The sequence below is a fragment of the Micropterus dolomieu genome, linkage group LG09, assembly GCF_021292245.1.
Source record: "Micropterus dolomieu isolate WLL.071019.BEF.003 ecotype Adirondacks linkage group LG09, ASM2129224v1, whole genome shotgun sequence".
NCBI classification, from domain to species: Eukaryota; Metazoa; Chordata; class Actinopteri; order Centrarchiformes; family Centrarchidae; genus Micropterus; species Micropterus dolomieu.
The window spans coordinates 7,906,674-7,927,670 of NC_060158.1; the positions used below are offsets into that span (position 1 = coordinate 7,906,674).

Genomic DNA, 20,997 nt, shown 5'->3' on the forward strand with positions numbered 1-20,997 from the left:
ATAAATGTTTTTCAATCCAACCAGGAGAGCAAGACGAGTCTGTGTGCAAGACTTACCTGACGCAGATCAAGGACCTTCGTCTGAAGCTGGAAGGTTGCGAGAATCGAACAGTAACACGCCTCCGCCAGCCTGTGGACAAGGAGCCACTCAAGGCCTGCGCCGCGAAGACTACAGAGCAAATGGTAATGACATGAGAATTTAAAACATAAACACAAAGTCAGGTACAGAAGGAAAGGGAACTATCGAAATTAAATAAAGTGTTCCTTCATTCAGATGTACTTTGCTTGTCAGCTTAGTTATGGTTCAAAACTCAGTAGATATCCTGTTTCATATCCCCTCTAACTCTATTTGTTTTTACTTATATACTGAAGGTATATTATCGGCTGTAATATTTAATATTATATACTACCTTTTTTTCATTAATCAGAAAGTCCAGTCCGAGTTGGAGGGCTTAAAGAAAGACTTGAACTCCATCACTGAGAAGACTGAGGAGATTCTGGCGTCTCCTCAGCAGTCCAGCTCTGCCCCAATGCTGCGCTCCGAACTGGACATCACACTGAAGAAGATGGATCATGTCTATGGCCTCTCATCCGTCTACCTGGACAAGTGAGTCTTTGTGACTCCCTGATCACTTTCTGATACATTTCCGACTGTTAGTGTTCTTTTAATAAAGTGTAAACCTTGTGATTTCAGGCTGAAGACCATTGATGTTGTGATCAGAAACACTAAAGATGCAGAAGACACACTGAAGAACTATGAGACTCGTCTGCGTGATGTTAGCAAGGTGCCAGCTGAAGAGAAGGAGGTGGAGGACCATCGTAGTCAGCTGAAGGTATTTCTCCTTTTTTGAAATATGTTAACGGTTCATCTATATCTACAATCAATGTTCAGATTTTGTTTTCTGTTTTGAAATGAATGAACCTTTAACCTGTGTCATGCTTGTTTCAAAACTGGACTGTATGCATGCTCTTTTGTCTTACAGTCAATGCATGCTGAAGCAGAGGCCGACCAGGTGGTATTTGACCGCCTGCAGGATGAGCTCAAGAGGGCAACAGCTATCAATGACAAGATGACAAGGATCCACAGCGAGCGTGACGCTGAGCTGGAGCATTACCGCCAGCTGGTCTACAGCCTCCTGGAGCGCTGGCAGGCGGTGTTTGCCCAGATCGACCTGAGGCGGCGGGAGCTGAACCTCCTCGGGCGCAACATGAACTCCTACAGTGAAAGCTATGAGTGGCTCATCCGCTGGCTGGGAGAAGCGAGACAGAGGCAGGAGAAACTTCAAGCTGTGCCTATTGGCGACAGCAAGGCTCTCAAGGAGCAACTGGCAGAGGAGAAGGTATTTTTAAGAAAGGAACAAGCTGTGTGGGGTAAAGGGACGAAAGGTCATTATGCCCTCTGGTGGTCACACTGATGTAGTAAGAGTTTAGTAAGAGTTCTTTCTTTACTGATTTTAATTACTCACTGGCTAAATTTGACTTAGTGTGTTTAAAGTAATTATAAGGGTAGTAGCTGTGGCTTTTTTGTAGAAAAAACTGAAATACACTATCAATACTTTTTCAATAGTGAAATATTGTCTGTTTTAATGATTAATTTATTTTCTACAGAAACTCCTGGAAGAGATTGAAAAAAACAAGGACAAGATTGAAAGTTGCCAGAAAAATGCAAAGGCTTATATTGATTCAGTCAAGGTATGTACAGGTATTTTTAGCTACACAAGGAAAAGGAAGGGTTTTTTTGGCTTGATTTGAGAAAATGTTCTTCTTTTTTTAGGATTACGAGCTCCAAATTTTGACTTACAAAGCCCTCCAAGATCCCATAGCATCTCCTTTAAAGAAAGCCAAAATGGAGTGTGCATCTGATAATATCATTCAGGAGGTAGGTTTTACGAGTTTATCTCCTGATAAGGGCAAAGACCTGTGCATACATCCAGTTTGGGTGTTGTGATTGATATCTGCTACCTGTATAAGCCTGGAAACTTGAATATATTATAAAGACATGTATGTTTTTAAAGTCAAAGTAAATACACTGTTAACTTTTCTGTGCCACTGCATCCCTACAGTATGTTACTCTGAGAACCCGCTACAGTGAGCTGTTGACGCTCACCAGCCAGTACATTAAGTTCATCACAGAAACACAGCGCCGCCTGGAGGATGATGAGGTAAGTACACACAAATGCTGAAGACATCTAGCAGCAGGTTCCCACTAACACAAACAAATGATTAATTGATGTATGGGAAATTATTTGTCATCAAATACTTCCAAAATGTTGGCACTCAAAACTTATGATTCTTCAAAGTCCAAATCTGTTGAGCGATAGGACAGCGTACATCGATGAAGCAAACGGTTTCATCCTAGTGTTTCAGCACATTACATCCCCACTACAGTTTATGTCTCTCATTCCCTGACACTGTGTATTTAGTCGAATCATGTCACATAGTCTGTACATATGACCCTGATTTATCCCGCAGGCATCAGCCCTGAAATCAGTCACATTTTCCAACTGCTTCTACAACAATTTATGATTTAGTATTTGCTTTTTTATTTCCTCTTGAAATCACCCACACCTGTGATTTGAAGGCTTCAGTTTGGCTACCTGCCTTCAGATATATTTTTAATCTACCTTACCTTTACTTTCTCCCTTTTCTTCTTTTCTAACTTCCTATTGTGTTGTGATCCTTTTGACCTGCTCGCCAGTGCTTTGTCATGATGAATATTAATCACGCGCTTAAGAGATGAATTAACCCCAAAGTACCAGGTATTTAAAAAAGACCCTCTCAGTTCGTGTCATTCCTGTCTACATCAGACCCTTGTCTATAGTGAAGGGAAGGTTCAGGATTTTGTGGACACCTTTCATAATTGAGATTGTTGTTTGTTCATAAAAAATATCTTTTATAATAAATATCTTTTACTGAGCAATTGGCTTCAGCTTCCTGGAAGCAAGTGTAAATGTCAACTTTAATGAAACATTAAAGTTATTATATTTATTTCTGTTGTTTCAATATAATAATTTTGCATTTAAAGTCTATTTAAAGGACTTATTTAATTTAATCTGCTGATTTAGTTGATTAATCTTTCAGTCTATGAAACATAAAAAAAAAAAGGAAAAAAATGCCCATGACTATGCAGAGCTAAAAGTGACATGTTCAAATGTCTTGCTTTGTTCAACCAAAAGTCCAAAACCCAAACATATTCAGTTTACAATCATATATAAAAAAGAAAATCCTCTCATTTGAGAAGTTAGAAGAAAATCTTTGAATTCTTTTCACAATTTCTGATTTAAAAGTGGCTGAAACAATTAATCAGTTATCAAAATAGCTGGCAATTATTTGTCTGTCGATTGACTAATCAATTCATTGACTACTTGTTTCAGCTTTAATACTGTTCTTTTTCTCCACTGATTTGCACTAGCAAATAAATATAGGAGGCTGGTGCTGATATACCCGAAATAATTGTCTCAACCCGAGCTTAATTAGAGATCAATATGAGAGGTTTCTAAAGTTGTGGACCTTCCTTTTAGTTGTCAATCACGCATACAATCACACACTGCATCGCCCATTCTCACTAAAGTATAGAACTCATCTCTTGATGTTTACTGTTGTCAGATTAATGTACCTTGATCTTGGATTCATGAGTCATTACTTAGATTTTAATCCAAGCTTACTTCAGATTCTCTGTTACATCAAATCATGCTGTGTTTGCTGCATCAGTATGCTATTCTTCATAGTGAGGGTATTCTGGTTGAATTCTGACTTGCTGTGATGCAGTTCCATATAATCATATTTATTTAAACTACTGGGCTGTTTCATAACTTCTTTACAAGATCTTTAGTATTTTCCCACTGTGCATAATGCATTTTGCATGCTGCTAATTATTTATTCCCTACCTATTTCTTCTCAATCACTTCACACATTTTACAAAAAGCTGCTTTATTTTGAGTATGTAAAGACTGAGTTGAGACAACTCAAAATATGAAATGGTGACTGATTTATGTGACAGTTTTCCTGCAACACACTTATCACTCCTTGACAATACTTAAACTAAAATATAGGTTTGCTATTATTACTTGTACAAAGGCTACAGGTAATGTGATTAATGTATTGTTTGTAACAAGTCCATAACATACAATACTGATTATGTAAAATGTGACCAGGCCTTATAACACAGATTATATATAAGACATTGATCAGGTAAAATTAAACCTCAACTGCATGAAAGTAAAGTGTAGTGCCGTGCTGTGTTGTGAAGTAAAGTGTCATTCTGTGTGCCATACATTAAATAAACATGACAAGCATTTCCCAATACAATATCTTCCCTCTGGTTAATCTTATTTGTTGTATATAAGTAGCTGTGACATATTCTCATGTATTTACATTTTCATGTACCTACATGTTTTATAACTACTTTAATATTGAAGTTTTATTTTATAGTCTAACACCTTTAACATCATCTCAATTCCTTTTACTCCCTCTTTGCTTCTACTAATACAGAAGGCTTCTGAAAAACTAAAAGAAGAGGAGAGGAAAAGGATGGCAGAGATACAAGCTGAGTTAGATAAACAGAAACAGTTGGCTGAGGCTCATGCTAAATCTGTGGCCAAAGCAGAGCAAGAAGCCCAGGAGCTGAAGTTGAAGATGAAAGAAGAAGCCAGCAGGAGGCAAGATGTTGCAGTGGATGCTGAGAAACAGAAGCAAAATATACAGCAGGAGCTGCATCATCTGAAGAGTCTGTCTGAGCAGGAGATCAAATCAAAGGGTCAACAGCTGGAAGAGGCCCTACTCAGTCGTACCAAAATTGAGGAGGAAATCCACATAATTAGAGTCCAGTTAGAGACGACAATAAAACAGAAGACCACAGCTGAGAACGAGTTACAGACGCTCAGAGACAAGGCTGCTGAGGCTGAGAAGCTCAGGAAAACTGCTCAGGAGGAGGCAGAAAGGCTTCGCAAGCAGGTCGCTGAAGAGACTCAGAAAAAGAAAAATGCAGAGGATGAACTGAAACGTAAATCTGAGGCAGAAAAAGAGGCTGCCAAGCAGAAGCAGAAAGCAATGGATGACTTGCAGAAATTCAAAATGCAAGCTGAGGAGGCAGAAAGGCGCATGAAACAGGCTGAGGAGGAGAAACTGAGGCAGATCAAGGTTGTAGAGGAGGTGGCACAAAAGTCTGCTGCCACCCAGTTGCAAACCAAATCCATGTCATTCAATGAAAAGGCAACAAAACTAGAGGAATCCCTTAAGAAAGAGCAGGGTACTGTCCTTCTGTTGCAGGAGGAAGCTGAAAAACTCAGGAAACAACAAGAGGAAGCTAACAAAGCCAGGGAGCAAGCAGAGAAAGAGCTTGAAACATGGAGACAGAAAGCCAATGAGGCTCTCCGCTTGAGGCTACAAGCTGAAGAGGAAGCTCAAAAGAAGAGCCAGGCTCAAGAGGAAGCAGAGAGGCAGAAAGTTGAGGCAGAGCGGGATGCCAAGAAAAGGGCAAAAGCTGAAGATGCTGCTCTTAAACAGAAGGAGAATGCAGAGAAAGAGTTGGAAAAACAGAGGAAATTTGCAGAACAAATAGCCCAGCATAAGTTGTCTGCAGAGCAGGAATGCATCCGACTAAAGGCTGACTTTGAACATGCTGAACAACAGAGGGGCCTGTTGGATAATGAGCTCCAGCGTCTAAAAAATGAGGTGAATGCTGCTGAAAACCAGAGGAAACAATTGGAAGATGAACTGGCTAAAGTCAGAAGCGAAATGGATGCTCTTCTGCAGATGAAGATTCAAGCAGAGAAGCAGACGCTGTCGAACACTGAAAAGAGCAAGCAGCTTCTTGAGTCTGAAGCATTGAAAATGAAACAACTTGCTGAGGAAGCAACTAGACTGAGATCAGTTGCTGAAGAGGCTAAGAAGCAGAGGCAGATTGCAGAGGATGAGGCAGCACAGCAGAGAGCCGAGGCTGAAAAAATACTTAAAGAAAAACTGTCTGCCATCAACGAGGCGACTCGTCTGAAGACTGAGGCTGAGATCGCTCTGAAAGCTAAAGAAGCTGAAAATGAAAGGCTGAAAAGAAAAGCTGAGGATGAAGCTTATCAGAGAAAGCTGCTGGAGGATCAAGCTGCTCAGCATAAACAAGACATAGAAGAGAAAATCACACACCTGAAGAGCTCATCTGATTCTGAGTTAGAGAGACAAAAAACGATTGTGGAAGAAACTCTGAGGCAAAAGAAGGTTGTTGAAGAAGAAATTCACATCATTAAGATCAACTTTGAGAGAGCATCAAAAGACAGGTCAGATTTGGAGATTGAATTAAAGAAACTGAAGAGTATTGCAGAGGAGACACAGAAGAGCAAACTCAAAGCTGAAGAAGAGGCTGAGAAGCTGAAAAAGGTTGCTGCAGAGGAAGAGAAGAAAAGGAAAGAATCTGAAGAGAAGGTGAAGAGGATTACTGCAGCAGAAGAAGAGGCAGCACGACAGTGCAAAGCTGCTCAAGAGGAAGTTGAACGCCTCAAAAAGAAAGCTGCTGATGCAAATAGACAGAAAGAAAAGGCTGCGAAAGACGCAGAGAAGCAGGCCATTCTGGCCAGTGAGGCAGCACAGAAATGCAGTGCCGCAGAGCAAAAAGCCCAAGATGTCCTCAGCAAGAATAAGGAAGACGTTCTTGCTCAGCAAAAGCTAAAAGATGAGTTTGAAAATGCTAAGAAACTTGCTGAAGCAGCTGAGAAAGCCAAAGAGAAGGCAGAGAACGAGGCTGCCCTGCTCCGTCAAAAAGCAGAGGAGGCTGAAAAACTGAAAAAAGCTGCAGAGGATGAAGCGGCAAAACAGGCCAAAGCACAAAAAGATGCAGAGAGACTGAGGAAAGAAGCAGAAGAGGAGGCCTCCAAGCGAGCGGCAGCTGAAGCAGCAGCTCTAAAGCAGAAGAAGCAGGCTGATGCTGAGATGGCCAAGCACAAAAAAGAAGCAGAACAAGCACTTAAGCAGAAGTCTCAGGTTGAGAAGGAACTTACAATGGTGAAACTGCAGCTGGATGAGACCGATAAGCAGAAAGTTGTGTTGGATGAGGAGCTTCAGCGAGTTAAAGGTGAAGTAAATGATGCCATCAAGCAAAAGGCACAGGTGGAGGATGAACTGTCCAAAATTAAGATCCAGATGGATGAGCTCCTGAAACTTAAGCTTAAAATTGAGAAAGAAAACCAGCGCCTGATGCAGAAAGACAAAGATGATACACAGAAATTACTTGCAGAGGAAGCAGAGAAAATGAAGAGCCTGGCGGAGGAAGCTGCCAGACTTAGTGTGGAAGCTGAGGAGGCTGCCAGACAGAGACAGAATGCTGTGTCTGACTTAGCTGAACAGAGGGCACTTTCAGAGAAAATGCTAAAGGAGAAAATGCAGGCCATCCAAGAGGCTACCAAACTGAAAGCTGAGGCAGAGGAGCTCCAGAAACAAAAGAACCAGGCTCAGGAAAAGGCTAAAAAACTACTAGAGGACAATCAACAGATCCAGCAGCGACTTGATAAGGAGACAGAGGGCTTTCAAAAATCATTGGAGGCTGAGCGAAAGAGGCAGCTGGAAGTTTCTGCTGAAGCAGAGAAACTGAAATTGAGGGTTAAAGAGCTCAGTGACGCTCAGGCAAAAGCCGAAAAGGAGGCTAAGAAATTCAAGAAACAAGCTGATGAAGCAAAAGTGCGCCTTCAAGACACAGAAAAACAAACTACAGAAACTGTGGTGCAGAAGTTGGAGACACAGAGGCTACAGAGCACCAGAGAGGCTGATGACTTGAAGAAAGCCATCGCTGACCTTGAAAAAGAGAAGGAGAAACTGAAAAAAGAGGCAGAGGAGCTTCAGAAAAAATCAAAAGAGGTATTTTGACATGAATTAACATTGTAATCTATTTACACAACCCATGTAATTAACATAATCCTGTTAAACACACTAACTACAGTAATTGTGGATGCACATGTGACATTTCATGTAAATTGCAGAGACTTAAAGTAACATCCAGCAATTTATATGAATGTCATTCAAAACACAATACTGCAGAGTTAAAATGGTCTCAAGTGAAAAAATTCTTTCTTGCCCAGAGTTAGCATTCATGTCTGTATAATAAATATGAAGCTACTGCGAGGAGACAGATAGCTTAGCATAACAGACTGAAAAAAGTGAGAAACAGCTGGCCTGGCTACATCCAGCATTTTACGATCTTAGTACAGATTAAATAAATGAGATATAACGTGTTAATAAAGGGCTTTAGAGGTGCTGGAAGGTGGTTTGCGTTACCTTTGAACAGAGCAAGGCTAGCTGATTCTGTTTTTATGCTATGCTAAGCTAGCTGACTGCTTGCTGTAGCTTCATATAGAGCACAGATATGAGAGTGGGTTCAATCTTCTCATCTAATTCTGCCATAAAGTGTATTTCCAAAATTGTTGCTCTATTAATTTAAATATTCCTTTACGTTACATGCATTGACATTGTGACTGATTTGTTTCTTCTTATTTCCAAATAGATGGCAAATGCCCAACAAGAACAAATTGAGCAAGAGAAGGCCATTCTTCAGCAGTCCTTCTTCGCAGAGAAGGAACTGTTGTTGAAAAGAGAAAAGGCTGTTGAAGATGAGAAAAAGAAGCTGCAGAAACAGTTTGAGGATGAAGTGAACAAGGCTAAAGCTCTCAAAGATGAACAAGAACGTCAGCGGAAGCTAATGGAAGAGGAGAGGAAGAAACTTCAGACCATTATGGATGAAGCTTTAAAGAAACAAAAGGGGGCTGAAGCAGAGATGAATAACAAGCAGAAAGAAATTGAAGTGCTTGAAAAGAAAAGGCTTGAACAAGAAAAACTCCTAGGAGAGGAAAACAAAAAGCTCAGAGAGAAGCTTCAGAGTCTTGAGGTTGCCTCCAAACAGGGTGCATCCAAAACGAAGGAAATTGAAGTCCAGACTGATGAGGTTCCAGAGGAGCAGTTAGTTGCCATGACAATGGTGGAAACAACAAAGAAAGTGTTAAATGGCTCGGTTGAAGTGCATGCAGCAAAGAAAGATGGAGAATCACCTTTAGCATTTGAAGGACTTAGAGAGAAAGTTCCTGCTGAAAGGCTTCATGAAATTGGTGTTCTGACCAAAAAAGAATTTGACAAATTGAAAAAGGGCAAAGTCTCTGTGCAAGACCTCGGAAAGACTGATAAAGTTAAATCATGTCTTAAGGGTCAGAGCAGTGTTGGAGGTGTTTTGACTCCATCCAAAGAGAAAATGAGTGTTTATCAGGCTATGACTGAGAAAAAGATTACTCCTAACACTGCCACAATGCTCCTGGAAGCTCAAGCAGCTTCTGGTTACATGGTAGATCCAGTGAAAAATAAACTCCTCTCTGTAGATGAGGCTGTTAAAGAGGAGTTAATAGGCCCTGAGCTCCATGACAGGATGCTCTCTGCAGAACGAGCAGCCACTGGCTTCAAAGATCCCTATACTGGGGCCAAAATATCTCTATTTGAGGCCATGAAGAAGGGACTTATTGAAAAAGAGCAGGCCATCAAATTCCTAGATGTACAGCTTGCAACTGGTGGCATCATTGACCCCATTAATAGTCATAGAGCACCACTTCAGACTGCTTACAAGCAGGGTCAGTTTGATGCAGACATGAACAAGAAACTCACTGACCCCAGTGACGATTGCAAATTATTCATTGACCCCAGCACTCAGGAGCAACTCACTTACCAACAGTTACTGGAGAAATGCACCAAAGATGCAGAGACAGGACTGCTGATATTACCAGTAACAGAGCAAGCTGCTCAAACTGAGAGAACATGCACAGATCTGGAGACTGAAGAAGTGTTCAGTAAATCAACCCTTGTTGTGCCTTTTGGAAGGTTCAAAGGCAAAAATGTCACCATTTGGGAAGTCATAAATTCAGAATATTTCACTGAAGTGCAAAGAAGAGAATTGATTCGCCAGTACAAGACAGGCAAGATCACAGTAGAGAAGATTATTAAAATTGTCATCACTGTTGTGGAAGACAAGGAGAAGGGCAATGAAAATGTGTTTAATGGTTTAAAGGCTCCAGTCTCTGCCAGTGAACTGTTAGAGTCTAAGATTATAAACAAAGACTTGTTCAATAAGTTGAGTAATGGCAAGATAACAGTTAAAGAGATCTCTGAGATGGAGCCTGTGCGGAAGGCATTACAAGGAACACCAAGCATTGCTGGACTGTGGAATGAGCCAACCAAAGAGAAAATGCCTTTCTATCAAGCTATGAAGAAAGAATTACTGTCACCAGAAACTGTGGTGAACCTTCTCGAAGCTCAAGCAGCAACTGGTTTTGTAATCGATCCTGTCAAAAATGAGAGGGTCTCTGTTGATGAAGCTGTAAAGTCAGGTCTTGTGGGACCAGAACTGCATGAACGACTTCTGTCAGCAGAGAGAGCTGTCAGCGGCTACAAAGATCCATATACAGGAAAAAATGTGTCTCTGTTTGAAGCCATGAACAAAGGCCTTATAAAGAAAGACCATGGCATTCGTCTGCTTGAGGCACAACTAGCAACAGGTGGAATTATTGACCCTGTTAAAAGCTATCGCATCCCACATGAGGTTGCCTGCAAGCGTGGATATTTTGATGAGGAAATCAGCAAGACCTTGAACAAAAACACTGATGAAACAAAGGTCTTTTATGATCCTAACTCGCAAGAGGATTCAACCTATGCTCAGCTCATGAATAAATGCATCACAGACAAAGAAACTGGACTCCCGTTGCTTCCTCTTTCAAAGAAGGCTGCAAAGCCAAAAGAAGACAAACAGATTACAGAGGCTAAAACAAAAGAGGCTTTGAACCAAACAATGGAGCTGGATTATGGTCCTTTCAAAGGAAGAAAAGTCACAATTTGGGAGATCATACACTCTGAGTACATCACTGAGGAGCAAAGAATAGAGCTGATTCGCCAGTACAGAATGGGGCAGGTGACAATTGAAAAGTTGATAAAGATTGTGATAACAATTGTTGACGAAAAAGAGGAAAAACCAAAAGAAGATGCTGGTTTTGAAGGCCTTAGGGCACCAGTCACTGCCCGATCTTTACTTGATTCCAACATCATTGATAAGGCTACATTTGACCAACTGCAGCAGGGTAAAAAGACACCTAAAGAAGTTAGTGAAACTGATAAGGTTCGGAAGTACTTGCAGGGCACAGACCGCATTGATGGTATCACTATAGAAGATTCAAATGAGAAGTTAAGCATATATCAAGCAATGAAAAGGAATGTTTTGCAACAAAACACTGGGCTTGCACTACTTGAGGCCCAAGCTGCAACTGGTTTCATAACTGATCCAGTCAAAAATCTGAAATACTCTGTGGATGATGCTGTGAAAGATGGAGTTGTTGGTCCAGAGCTTCATGAGAAACTTCTCTCAGCTGAAAAAGCAGTGACGGGATACAAAGATCCGTATACAGGCAATAAGATTTCTCTATTCCAAGCCATGAAGAAAGAGCTAGTTCTGAGGGAGCAGGCTATTCCTCTCCTGGAAGCTCAGTTTACCACAGGAGGTATCATTGATCCAGTCAGCAGCCATCGTGTTCCCAATGATGTGGCGATTCAGCGTGGCTATTTGAGTAAACAAATGTCAAAGTCTTTCAATGAACCCTCAGGTGACATTAAAGGCTTCACCAATCCCAACACCAATGAAAGTGTTACTTACAAGCAGTTGGTGGAGAAATGTGTAAGAGATCCCATCTCTGGTCTGTGCTACCTGCCTCTGTCAAAGGTTGAAGCTCCTGCTCCTGTTGAAAAATCTTATCAGTACACAGAGGATCAAGCCCAAACAGCTCTAGCTAACACTCAAATTGAGATCCCTCATAAGAGTTTTGCAGGAAAGACTACGACCATTTGGGAAGTCATGAATTCTAATATGCTTCCAGAAGAGGAGAGACGCCGCCTCATGGAGCAGTATCGCTTGGGGCAAATCACAAAGGAAAGAATGTTAATCATCATCATTGAAATCATTGAACAAAGGGAGACACTAAAGTCAGAGCAGAGCATGTCATGTGATGTAATCAGAAGAAGAGTTACTATTGAGGAGCTGTACAGTGCTCGAATCATTGAGTTGCACACATACAACCTCTTAAAACAAGAAAAGATGAATATCCGTGAAGTCATGGAAATGCCATCAGTAAAACAGTACCTGTTTGGGACGGGTTGCATTGCTGGAATTATGTCAGACAGTCCTCCAAAGATAAGCATTTACCAGGCTATGAAGAGCGGAAAGATTAAGCCTGAAGTTGCTTTGAATCTCCTGGAGGCCCAAGCAGCAACAGGATTCATGATCGATCCAGTGAAAGATGAACTTCTAACAGTTGATGAAGCTGTACGCAAGGGGCTTGTGGGCCCTGAACTTCATGACAAACTTCTCTCTGCTGAAAGAGCGGTTACAGGGTACAAGGATCCATACACTGGGAAGGTGATTTCCCTCTTCCAGGCAATGAAAAAAGAACTTGTTCCTGAGGATTATGCCTTGAGACTTTTGGAGGCCCAGAATGCCACTGGTGGATTAATGGATCCTGAATACTACTTCCACCTCCCCATAGATGTTGCCATGCAACGTGGATACATCAACAAGGAGACACTTGACAGAATATCTGAACCTACTGGGGATGTGCGAGGTTACATTGATCCAGTGGCAGATGAAAAACAGTCCTATGCTCAGCTACTGAAAAGATGCAGAGTTGACAAAGAAAGTGGTTTGCGGCTACTTTCACTGGCAGATAGAAGACTTCTCTTCAAGGGTCTCAGAAAGCAAATCACTGTGGATGAGCTGCTTCGTTCACAGATTATCAACCAAAAGACATACAACGACCTCACTGAGGGTATCATTACAGTGGAGGAGGTCAGCAGAGACCTGAAGAAATACCTTGAGGGTACCAGTTGTATTGCTGGTGTGTATGTAGAATCTAGCAAAGACCGTCTGTCTATTTACCAAGCAATGAAGAAGAACATGATCAGACCAGGAACTGCGTTTGAGCTCCTTGAGGCTCAAGCTGCCACAGGATATGTAATTGATCCTATTAAGAACCTGAAACTAAATGTCACTGAAGCTGTTAAGATGGGTGTTGTTGGCCCAGAGTTTAAAGATAAACTCCACTCAGCTGAACGAGCTGTCACAGGCTACAAGGACCCTTATTCAGGCAAGATCATCTCACTATTCCAGGCTATGAAAAAGGGCCTCATTCTGAAAGACCATGGCATTCGTCTGCTAGAGGCTCAAATAGCTACTGGTGGAATCATTGATCCACAGGAGAGCCATCGCTTGCCAGTTGAAACAGCATATGAACGTGGCCTCTTTGATGAGGAAATGAATGAAATCCTCACTGACCCATCTGACGACACAAAGGGCTTCTTTGACCCCAACACTGAGGAAAATCTCACCTACCTGCAGCTGATGGAGAGATGTATGATAGACCCAGAAACAGGCCTTGCCCTGCTGCTTCTGAAAGAAAAGAAACGTGAAAGGAAGACATCATCCAAGTCTTCAGTTCGCAAACGCAGGGTCGTCATTGTTGATCCAGAAACAGGCAAAGAGATGTCTGTGTATGAGGCGTACCAAAAAGGGCTCATTGACCACCAGACCTATCTCGAGCTTGCCGAGCAGGAGTGTGAATGGGAGGAAATTACCATCACCTCATCTGATGGAGTTGTAAAATCCATGATCATTGACAGAAGGTCAGGGCGGCAGTATGACATTGATGATGCAATCTCAAGGGGCCTGATTGACAAGTCGGCTCTCGATCAGTACCGTGCAGGAACTCTGTCCATCACAGAGTTTGCAGACATGCTGTCTGGAAACATGAGCGGTGTTAGATCACGTTCATCCTCCTTTGGCTCCTCTTCCTCTTACCCCATGAGCCCAATACCTTCTATAAAAACACCAGCAACCACATGGAACGACCCAACAGAGGAAACTGGTCCTGTGGCTGGAATCTTAGACACAGAAACACTGGAGAAGGTGTCCATCACAGAGGCCATACACAGAAACCTTGTGGACAATATAACAGGTCAAAGGTTGCTAGAAGCTCAGGCCTGCACAGGAGGCATTATCGACCCAAACACTGGAGAGAAATTCTCTGTAGCAGATGCAATGAACAAAGGGCTTGTGGATAAAATCATGGTGGACCGAATCAGTCTAGCCCAGAAGGCGCACAATGGATTTGAGGATCCCAGAACCAAAACCAAAATGTCAGCAGCCCAAGCTCTAAAGAAAGGCTGGCTCTACTATGAGGCTGGGCAGAGATTCCTTGAGGTCCAGTATCTCACTGGTGGATTAATTGAACCAGATGCTACCGGCAGAGTCTCCATAGATGAGGCTGTGAAGAAAGGCACCTTAGATGCACGCACTGCACAGAAGTTACGAGATGTTAGTGCATACTCAAAATATCTCACATGCCCTAAAACCAAGCTCAAAATCTCTTACAAGGACGCTATGGAAAGAAGCATGATAGAGGAGGGGACTGGACTGCGACTACTTGAAGCATCATCTCAGTCAAGCAAAGGCCTATACAGTCCCTATAGCATTAGCGGGTCAGGCTCAGCTACTGGGTCACGGTCTGGCTCAAGAACTGGTTCTAGGTCAGGCTCCAGAAGAGGCAGCTTTGATGCCACAGGATCAAGTTTAACAACAACCTTCTCTTCTACTTCCTACAGTTCACCAAGCTATGGCCGCCGATACTGATGAGTTTCAAAGTTAAGGAACGGTTACTATGGGAAGGATACACTAAAAAAACAAAAACAAGTGTTCACCAGATGCCTAATTCTCAGTGGAATAAGGACTACTTTTATTCTGCTCTGCATGTGGTTATTACAGGACTTTAATATTTAATTTTATACAAGTTGAATAATTTTGTTTATTTTATATTTCACATTCACTTTTAGTTTATGCTATCTTTCTGATTACAGAACTGTAAGCAGCATATGCAGAAGCTGTTTATTATTTCCAATATCTATCACAAATATTTCTAATGTACTTAATATTTTTTTGGATTGTAAAGTTTAATATCATAAGCATTTACTGTTCCACAAACAAGATTCTATTTACAATATTGTGTGTGTTACACTATAACCGAAACATATTACCATTAGCCTGATTGTTATGGAGAACCAAACTGAGTGTACAAACAAAGATTTCTGTATGTGTGTATATTTCTGAATACTCAAAAAAAAATAGCTAAAGAAAGATAAATGCCACTCTGCAGAGCAGAATAAGGATTCTCCCGATTATGAAACACTGAAAATGTCGGCTTTAAGAATGCCACGCTTCAAGATCTTTTCTTCCCTGGGCTTCTCTGCCGGATATACTCTCCCAATATCTGCTCCATTTCACAATTGTCTGTCATAACATCTGGAGTGAATCTGGAATCAACCTCAAAGAGCAAACTTCCACACATTGAAGGAATATGTAGAATAGTATAACCATTAACACCATCTGACAGGTCTGGACTTTACACATCCAACCTCAAGACCAACACATACAAGTCCCTGCCTTTATGGACACTTTAAAAGGTATGTAAAAAGTAGATTTACATTTAATTTAGTGCAATTTCTTGGTATGGATGTGTCATTTAGAGTCTGTAAAGTCCTAAAAATCTAATGTTCTTGTTCAATGTTGAATTTTTCTGTTTCAGATATTGTCTTCAATGTTCATGTCGTCTTCAGCTCTTTGTTCAGATGTCTTCCAGAGACCTGTGGCATTAATTTGGACTTTGACCTTCACTGTAATCAATGATTTTATGCAACAGTACAGAAACACACATACTCGTACAATGTTTCATCAGATTCTTTTAACAGTAGAAAATTTTATTCTAATTTTGAACTCACTTAAAGTCCTAAACCATGCTTTGTAAGTGCCTGCAAAATACTCTAAGACTTAATTGGGACGTTGAGAATATGAGGTGCAGTGGTTACACTGTAAACTGACTGATGCATGACTGAGTCCAGTGCTACCCATAATAGTATGATTACTGTTATCAGGTAAGCCTTTTTACAGTTAAACGGCGGCAATGTCATCTAACTTTAAAATAATAACAGTTCATTTAAGTGTCAAAACTGGTTGAAAGCGATTTTAATTTTTTTTTCCTTCACGAGTAATGTAATGTACAGTATGTTCTGTATATTGATGATTATCTAGAGCACTATTGCTAAAAGCCATTAATTAACATTTCTTTGAGAAAGATCTTTAAGCTTTTCCACCAAACCCAGTATTTGTATTTTCCACCACATACTTGTTTTGATTTTAATTCTCCTTTGTAAAGCAAGTTATTTTATTTTCGTACTCTATATTTCTGCTTTGCATGATTTAGTTACAGTTAAAAGGTGCAAAAATGAAATAGTTGTATCCCTTAAAGCTTTCGTTTTATTATTACATTTCAAAGGGTTTGAAGGATGTATTTTAATGAGGGTTATCAAGCCTTGGTTAAAATGGTGTATTTATAATAAATGGTGACAAGGAATTTTATTGTAACACCTTATGCTATGTAAATAAACATGGAAATGAAACGTTTTCTCTCTTAATTATTTTAAATTTTTTTATTATCTGTTGAAAACGGGTCTTTGAGATTATATCACATAATACATTAATTTGCATTAACACAGATTGCTATAGACCAATGGCTCTCAAACTTTTCTCTAAACTGACACAAATTAGGCCACACACCCCCATTTGATAAGATTTTGTCCCAGGATCGCCCATCTGATGGCGTTCAGATTTTTTTATTACAGAAAGTGTATGAAACTCATGACCAGAATTTTATAATTTTGTCACTTTGTTACGTAAGGATGGAATTATAGTAAAAGTAAATATTTCCCCTTTTTGCTGGGGACCCCCTCAAGGACCCCACTTTGAGAACCACTGCTATAGACAAACCTGTGTTTATTTAATGGGGGGAAAGTACCATAATCAAATAATTATTTTACAGTGTTGAATATGAATGACTTATTTTCCCTCACTCACAACTTTAAATTAGCTAAAACCAAGACATGCCATCCCAAAGATGTTGACATAAATCCTGTATGTAATTTGGCCTGCTAGTCAGAATTGTAGGCCTGGTGTGTTTGTGCATCAAAGATCATTTTCTGAGAATGGCTTGCCCCTTATAAGTCTGTGACTTAAGGTCCACATTCTGCCACCTGTTTCTGTGCAATCTGAGCCATTTTACATTTTACGTTCCATGTTTGGCCAATGAAGCCCAACCGGAGAACGGGGCAGGGGCGTGGTTATGGCAGGGATGGTTGGGAAAGAGAAGATGCGGGTCTCAGCAACAACACAGCTGTTTATCGCTGATCGCATTGCCGTGGGAACATACTTTGAGTACATGGTGAGGCGGTCCTGACTGAACACGTCCATGCAACATGTCACAGCGCACTAACTAACCGTGATGTCCGTCAAAAGTATACCAACAAGAACATATTTAAGACCCGTAGATTAATGATCGTCCAAATAACACGAGCAGAGCGTTATTAATATTGCAACATGTAAATCCGCACCCTGAAATGTCAACCAAAATGTCATGCTGCTAAAAATTATTTATTTATTTTACATTGTCAGCAGGGACCAGAATGGGTTGTGTGTTCTTACTGTAAACGAACTTCGGGCTGACGAAGCACCCCTAATTCCCGCGGCAATGGCTGATTGGTCTCTCACTGTTCTCTCATTGGTGTCTGTGGTCAGTGACCAAGGGCCAATAAAACAAGACACACACAGCCTGAAAATGATACATTTCATTCAAAGTTTAGACTGAGTCACAAATTCCCACACTGGTGAGAAGGGGTCATCAGGCGGATCATCATACCGGAACATAGTTTAGGCGGAGTAAGGAGCACTGTATTGATTTTACTAGCTAGTTATGTCCTTATCTAAAGAACAAGGGATGGTAGCACCTCGACAGCCGAAATGCACCCGGTGCCGACACCATGGGATCATCGTCCCGCAGAAAGGCCACATTAAGTACTGTCCTTTTCTTAAATGCGACTGCTGGAAGTGCTATCTCATCACACAGCGGACTCGGATCACGGCCCTCCAGCGAAACCTGAAGAGAACCCAAAATAAAGAGCAGCGAGCTTGCGGCCACCCAGCGGCTGAGGGCACCTGTTGCGCCTCGGCCCCGGACGGAGGTGCTAGTCCGTCGGCCACATCTGGACTGACGTGTCCCCCATCGGGAGGGGCCCAGGAGTCTGCTGCCAACACCAACTGGAGCCCTCTCGACCTCCGGATCAAACCAGCCGAGGAAGGGGAGAATGTAGCCGCTTTGGACAGCAGAGAGGTGCTGCCCTTCGCTTCCAGCGAGGAAGGACCAAGTACACCTTTTAGTAAGTTAAATTATCCTAATTAGTTCATTTTAATGTTTTTAAGATGTGGAATTCACTGGATGGAAACAACTCCATGTTAGCTAGATTTGGAAAGGTGTTACTATAACGTTAACATTAATATTAACATGTTCCACAGCTCTTAGGACTTCTTAACCTCCTAAAATAACAACATATAAATAATAAATTAACGTCCACTAAGATACTTTACTTTGAAGGACCAAGTAACTTAAATCAACGTTAACGTTACACCTTTTAGTAGGTTCAGTTAACTTATTACTCAATACTATCCTAATTAATTCATTATAAGTTAATGTTATTAAGACGTGGACATCACTGGATGGGAACAACAAACTATAAATTAACGTTAACATAATATTTACACTTTCCCGAACTAAGGACTATAATGTTAGCTAAGGTAACCTCTTAAAATAACAATAGATGAATAATAAAATCCACTTAGAGCAACAAAATCAAAACGAAAATGTTAGTTACAACATAAATGTAATTTTACCTGAAGTTATAAATATATTTTAAACAACTAACTTTATAGCATACGATATTGGATTTTCTCTCTAAAACAGTAATTTGTAAAAACTAAACTAGACCAGAGAGGAACATTAAAATTATCCATGATGGTAGTTTGAGTTTTCTTTTTTGTGTATTTTCGTTTGTTTGCCAATAAACGTTATTCAAAAGAAAATACTAACGGTCGAATGTTCAGTGGGGATGACGTCATGAAAAGCCAAGTCTGGGACACCTGCAAGTAGATCAATCAGAAGAGCGCGTGGAGCTGTGCAGCTGGCAAAAGGGCGCGCGCGCGCGCGCACAAAGGGGTGTGAGGACAGTGGCGCGAAAAAGGAGGCAGAGTTTGCTGAACACAGTCTACGGCCGAACAAGGTCTCCTATTTTCAAAATACTGTTATTACATCTGAAGTTTAGATTCATAATTAATAATAATAATTATGTCTGTCCAATGATAAGATTGTCATAGAACAATTTATGCATTGGGTGCAGCTCAAAGTGAAAACAGATAAAATGGTAGATGGTAAAATAACATGAATAAGAACAAAATAGCACACTTTAAGATAAGTCAAGAGTAAATAAGGTCTAACGTTAATAAAAATAGGCTATAATAGAATGTTTAGAGCTGAAAGAACAAGATGAATAATCAATCAACTGATAATGAGTCATTACTTTTACTTTTAAAGTAATTGATTAATTGAAAAAAAATGTTAATTAATTAAGAGAAAATGGTAAATTAATAAATGGGTTAGGGTTAGTTAATAAACAATCATCAGTTGCAACCCTAGTGATGTTATTATGTATATATTTTTAACATTTTAAATTGAATTATGAATGTGTATGGCCTGAACGTAAATGATTGGGTGAGAAACCTCCATTGCCCTGAAACACAAGTCAAGTCAATGAATAAGGGAATTTAGCAGATTTTACTGTTCAAATGTAACTTATATTGTCTTACCTTTCCTTCCAGATGCTCCTTACTTTGGTGAATATCGCCAGACATCACCTCTGCCTTTTATTCACTACCCAGTTAGGATGTCAGGTCCACACCCCAGCAGCTGCGCACCATGTGCAAACGTCCTGTTCAGAATGCCATGGTTGCCACCTGTGCCTGCTGGGCTTTACAACAATAGCCTCTGTGGACCCCTGATGTTCCCCCACTTCCAGTCGGGTGCTGTGCAATACCCACCTCCACCAAACCCTGCTGCTGTAAGTGGCTGTTCTTTTATATCCTAATAAAAAGTATTGTACCATTAAGTTTGCAGGACGTTTTGGCTTCCTGGATGTGTTATGAACTTTATAGACTGACCTTTGTCATAAAAAAAATCTTTGTCATTTCTTATTTGTGTCAGGATTGTGGAACAGTATTTTTCACTGTCCCAGAGCCCTTCCAGGACGAGCTGATGTCAAGGCAGCCCCCTCTGTCTGAGCAAACTCAGCAGGACATACAACAACTGGATTCAAGCACATAATATGTGGAATAGAACCTGAGCTATTCTTTAGTTCCCGTGGCATCATTGTTCCTGTGCCTTATTAATATAGTCATGTAGGGTTTCTTTATAAAGGAAGTCAGAACTCAATTGTCTGCATTTTAACTTTTTTTACATCATAAATCAGTTTAAAATCTACTATTTATTAATCAGTTATAAATTTGCACTTTGCTGTTGCAGCAGTGCAACATACCTGTCATATATTGTTTGCGTTATGTTTGCAAATAAAAATAAAAGTTGTGGGTTTACTTTTCATTTTTTTCAACATATTAATGCTATTAGGCATTTATTTATTACAGTTTTCACAAAACAAATTGACACTAGCTCTTACTAACCTTTAAAACGTTGCACCGCTTTACCACAAGCTGAAATTATGGCTCAGTACTACTTTGTGTTTCTGTTGTATTTAAAAAAATTCAAAAGGCATTTTGGTAATATTTGCAGATTGCTTATCTAATTAAGCAAAGCAAGAGGAGCCTTGATTTTCACCAGCCAATTTTGTGTTGCCTTTGTAAACTTCATATATTATGTGGTTTATAATGGACTGGTGCAGAAACAGTGAGGCTTACATTGTCCTGGTATCTGTCAGTGGTCATACTTGATGCACTAGATGTGATAGTGTTTGAGAATTTCTTCATTTACTTTGATATGTTAGTCCAGATGAGCCAACTCTCCCA

At 40.5% G+C, this 20,997-nt stretch overlaps 2 protein-coding genes across 3 annotated transcripts in view; both read left to right on the forward strand.

Annotated features, from left to right (window-relative positions):
- pleca (plectin a) overlaps window positions 1-16,503 on the forward strand; it is a 117,537-nt gene extending 101,034 nt beyond the window's left edge. For both annotated transcript variants that reach the window (XM_046058016.1, XM_046058015.1), the window contains 10 exons: window positions 25-182; window positions 428-606; window positions 694-832; window positions 983-1,339; window positions 1,608-1,691; window positions 1,774-1,878; window positions 2,063-2,161; window positions 4,491-7,838; window positions 8,482-15,506; window positions 15,629-16,503. In XM_046058016.1, the coding sequence (XP_045913972.1) occupies window positions 25-182; window positions 428-606; window positions 694-832; window positions 983-1,339; window positions 1,608-1,691; window positions 1,774-1,878; window positions 2,063-2,161; window positions 4,491-7,838; window positions 8,482-14,679 (10,667 nt within the window). In that variant the 3' untranslated portion in view covers window positions 14,680-15,506; window positions 15,629-16,503. The remainder of the gene's footprint in view (window positions 1-24; window positions 183-427; window positions 607-693; window positions 833-982; window positions 1,340-1,607; window positions 1,692-1,773; window positions 1,879-2,062; window positions 2,162-4,490; window positions 7,839-8,481; window positions 15,507-15,628) is intronic.
- Window positions 16,504-17,723: 1,220 nt separating this feature from the next.
- Window positions 17,724-20,575, forward strand: LOC123976134 (doublesex- and mab-3-related transcription factor 1Y-like). Its single transcript, XM_046058027.1, has 3 exons — window positions 17,724-18,308; window positions 19,801-20,039; window positions 20,183-20,575. The coding sequence occupies exons 1-3, from the start codon at window positions 17,846-17,848 to the stop codon at window positions 20,300-20,302; spliced, it is 822 nt and encodes a 273-aa protein (XP_045913983.1). The 5' UTR covers window positions 17,724-17,845; the 3' UTR covers window positions 20,303-20,575.
- Window positions 20,576-20,997: the final 422 nt, after the last annotated feature.

What these genes read in the sequence shown, in the direction of transcription:
- LOC123976134 (XM_046058027.1), top strand. Translation starts at nt 17,846, where the DNA reads ATGTCCTTATCTAAAGAACAAGGGATGGTAGCACCTCGACAGCCGAAA. An exon ending in AGGACCAAGTACACCTTTTA is followed by an intron (nt 18,309 to 19,800) that starts GTAAGTTAAATT and finishes CTTTCCTTCCAG; the next exon opens with ATGCTCCTTACTTTGGTGAA. An exon ending in CTCCACCAAACCCTGCTGCT is followed by an intron (nt 20,040 to 20,182) that starts GTAAGTGGCTGT and finishes TATTTGTGTCAG; the next exon opens with GATTGTGGAACAGTATTTTT.